The following is a 3,828-nucleotide window of genomic DNA, read 5'->3' as shown; positions in this document are numbered from 1 at the left end:
CGCCTATTGCCCGAAGTCGGCTGGAATACGCTCCAGCACCTTCCCCCCTCGACCCGAGTGAGGATTAAGGTCATTTTTTTAGTTTAAAAACGCCTCACTATACATGGTCGTTTTTTTGGAGTTAAAAAAATGCCTCACGATACATGGTCGTTTTTTCCGGCTAAAAACGCCTTACTACACATGCTGTTTTTTTTTCAGAAAAAAAAAGCCTTACTATACATGGTCGGTTTTTTTCGGCTAAAAACGCTTGACTAAACATGATTGCCCTACAGTGCCACCTGTTGGTCCCTAAACCGAATCATGACACTCTTATATTTGGAGAACTTCATTTTTTCCTCTAAAGTGATGTTATACAGTCGTCTTCCTTCTCTTGACAATGATCGAGTGAGAACAGATGCAAAGTCTTTTTTTTTTTTTTAGTAAGTTGAGTTTTGGTTGACTTTATGTTGCAAGTGTGTTGATGGTGTAAAATCTCTCTTTTTTTTACATGGTCTCTTAATAACTCAAGGTTTCAGATTGTGGATGTTTCTGCAATGTATCTGAGATAAGTGGGAGTTCACTGTTGTCATTCATTGTTACTATTTGTGAACCCCCGCCTCTAACAATGATTTAACCAGCCGGATTGTTAGTTGAACAAATTCTGCTCATGCAAGGTAATAGAAATATCACGTTAGGGCTTTATACAGCTCAAACTGAAAGAAAAAATCACTCATCTCACCACTTTGGCATGCACAAAAAAGCTTTATTACAAATGTCAACAAATACACACCAAACCAAACAAGGAAATAAATAATTGTAATAAATAGAGTAAATATTTTCCGTCTTCTATTCTATTCTAAATATTAGAATACATGCTCGTAGAAATTAGCCAGCATAATTGCTGACTGATGGTTAGCTTAAGGAGGATGTCTGCAGCTCTGACTGTTTCACGACATATTCCCTCATCTGGTGCTGTTTTGTTAAAAAAAAAATCAAAATGGAAGCACAAGATAATGTGAAATGAACAAACCGTGCGGTTTAATTTCCTTCCTTCCTGCCCCTTCCGCATCTTCCTGTCCTTTATCTCTGCATTTCACATCTCACAATTAGGAAATATCAATATCAATATGTGACACTTTATTTCTAGAAACCTCTGCAAGTGTTTACATTTTCAAATTCCTACTTGTACCACATGACAAAAAAAATTGTAATGGGTGACAATAAGTTATTATTGTTATTATTATTATTATTTGTAATCTGGCATGAGGTTCATTTCAGGTGGTCTCCTGAGGAGAGATAGCCCATGGCTCGGTTGATGGTGATGGCTCGGATGTGGAAGCCTCTCATCATCTTGCACATTTCACGTCGGTTGGTGAAACTGTTGTCGCCCCACATATAGGGCGTGTCCTCCTGAACACATGCACACACACACACACACACACACACACACACACATATTTTTTAAGGCAAGACATACTTATGCTCAACGATATTCAACATTTTGTTGCGGTCTGGCAGAAACCTTGCGTTGATCTTTTCCCATGTCATCTATTTTTGTGTTTTTAGGCACTAATCAGCAATTTAAAGTGTTGAAAATAGCTTGAGAACAAATCTTGAACTTTGTCGAAGTGTTCCAAGTGTCATATAACTGGCTCCCTCCAGGGCTTTGGTGCATTATTTCACTTCGAGATTGAAAGTCTGGATTATTTTTCGAGAAAAACAAATGGAAATACAGTACGTAGGTTAGTCCTTTTTGTTAAAAATGGATCGTAAAAGGAAGTGATCAGCCATGAATGTTCTTGCAGACTAATAAATTATTTTTTTTTTTGTTTTGTTTTGTTTTTTAATGTCCACCAAGATAGAAGTACTTTGTAGAAACAACTTTGACTGTTTATCGTGATTTTTTTTTACAATGTAAAATTTTGTGTCACTGAAGCCATTCACCTTTCAACTTTGCAGGAAATAATCTTGCAGCTTGCATGCACAAATACCCCCAATAAAAGTCCCCACAAGTCCAAAACTGTGAATTAGTTTGGCACTGCCAAAGCACATTCTTTTTCTGGGGTTTTGTTTTGTTTTGTTTTTTTAATATTATTAACGATTGGCTGTGCATCTTCTCAGATTACAAAACAGAAATTACCTCTGCAGGGTTCATCCCTCCAGCGACCCTCAACAAACAGTTCTGTGAAAAACAAACAACATTTCTTTATAACATTCGTGTCTTGATCCTACGGATGTCTTCCACTCTTCAAAATAAAGGCGTACCTTCAAGTTGTGGATGATTTCGAGTGTTGGGCTCAGAAGTGCCGTTTCTTCTTCGGGGCTCCTGAGTGTCAACTTGAGGTAGGACTGAATGAGGGCATCATAGTGGACCAAGTCTTTCATGATGTTCGACACACACTCACTCTGTGTAGATCAAAAGTCGTGCGTCACTTCTGCATTCTTCAACATACATTCTCATGTCCTAGCGTGAACGCAATTTTTGTGCAAGGCAGCCATAAGTGTATGTAGTCACTTAATATCAAGATACATGCTCAAGTTACCTCACTGAAGGATGTATTTCTTTGTGGCATGCAGCTGAAATTCTGTGGTGGAAAAAAAAGTGAAAAAAATATATAACCACAAAGCACGAAAGAAAAAGCTCGGTCGATTAATTAATTGGCCGGGCTGATTTAATCAAACCGATATTAGCTCTTCCTACACTTAAAAAAAGTGCTGCATTTACTCAATTGTATTTCGTCAAGTGGTTGCATGAAACAAAATCATCTGAATCCAGATATATATATTTTAAATAGACCATATATCAAAATTCATGATGAGACGATTTTATTTTGTGACCACTTCACAAAATAAAATGGAGTGAATTTAATCACCATTTCATATTTATGTGCAAATCATTTGACTCCAGTGGGCTACAGCCTTTTTTTTAGCACAGTGTTAATCTTCAAATCTTCAAATACAGCTCTGAATTTAATAATTGAACTTTTAAAATTTTTGCCAAAGGATGAAATGGATGCATACAACTTACACTTAAGTCACAGCACACACAGTGTATATTTTTAAAAAAGTATGCCTTCAAAATAAAAGTTACAAACAATAGTTCCAATTTCACAAGGCAAAAAACGCGTCACCTCTTGCACATTCGGCGCGCAGACTTGCACCGTCTCAGCCGAGCTGCTTACGGTTGCTTTGTCATTTGGCTTGAGACCGTAACACAAAAAGTTCTTCAAAACACAAACAAAAACATACTTCAGTACATAAAAAAAGACGCACAGAGGAGTTTGGATCACTGCCGATGATTATAATAATAATTGAGTAAAAAAACGATGAGTACTCACACCGCTGAGGAGCCCCGTGACATTTCTCAAGAGGCTGACGAAGAGCGCGGAGCATTTTTTGCACTCCTCGGAGCTCAGCTGCGCCTGCACGGGCAGTGGCGTAGCCGTACCCCACTTCAGCGTGGACGTGACGAGCAAACAGCTGATCACAACTGAAGGAAAGAGAAACATTTCAAGTCAAGAACTCCGTTTGAACGTGCATCGAACAGCATGCCATGTCTTATCTGACTCACAGAAATTGATGTTTGCCATGTTTGCCTTGTGTGTGCAATGAAGTGGCTCCGTTTTACCTGACACGGATTTTTATGTTGTTCTTTGGATTCCTCTCATGGGGGTGGAGGGGGGGGGGGGGATTCCCGGTGTCGCCGTTGAGGAGAGTCTGGGGTGAGAGCTAAAGGAAACCCAAAAGCTATTATGTCATTTCCTCATTTAAAACGTGCAAAAAAAAAATAAGAAAAGGAAGTCGGTGTGTTGAAGACAGTAGCAGTGGAAAAAGGTTGGTTAAAGTGGT

General features: G+C 38.7%; 1 protein-coding gene across 1 annotated transcript; it reads right to left on the bottom strand.

Moving 5' to 3' along the window:
• Window positions 1-721: 721 nt before the first annotated feature.
• On the bottom strand, window positions 722-3,569 carry il12a (interleukin 12a). The gene is made up of 7 exons (XM_052077647.1): window positions 3,551-3,569; window positions 3,318-3,469; window positions 3,111-3,203; window positions 2,523-2,564; window positions 2,245-2,385; window positions 2,120-2,161; window positions 722-1,389 (listed from the first exon to the last, which is right to left on the bottom strand). The coding sequence occupies exons 1-7, from the start codon at window positions 3,567-3,569 to the stop codon at window positions 1,249-1,251; spliced, it is 630 nt and encodes a 209-aa protein (XP_051933607.1). The 3' UTR covers window positions 722-1,248.
• Window positions 3,570-3,828: the final 259 nt, after the last annotated feature.

Source organism: Hippocampus zosterae, chromosome 10, assembly GCF_025434085.1.
Source record: "Hippocampus zosterae strain Florida chromosome 10, ASM2543408v3, whole genome shotgun sequence".
In the NCBI taxonomy this organism is placed as follows: domain Eukaryota; kingdom Metazoa; phylum Chordata; class Actinopteri; order Syngnathiformes; family Syngnathidae; genus Hippocampus; species Hippocampus zosterae.
Note: the sequence above shows the minus strand (reverse complement) of the source record. Positions and strands in the feature narration are given on the sequence as shown.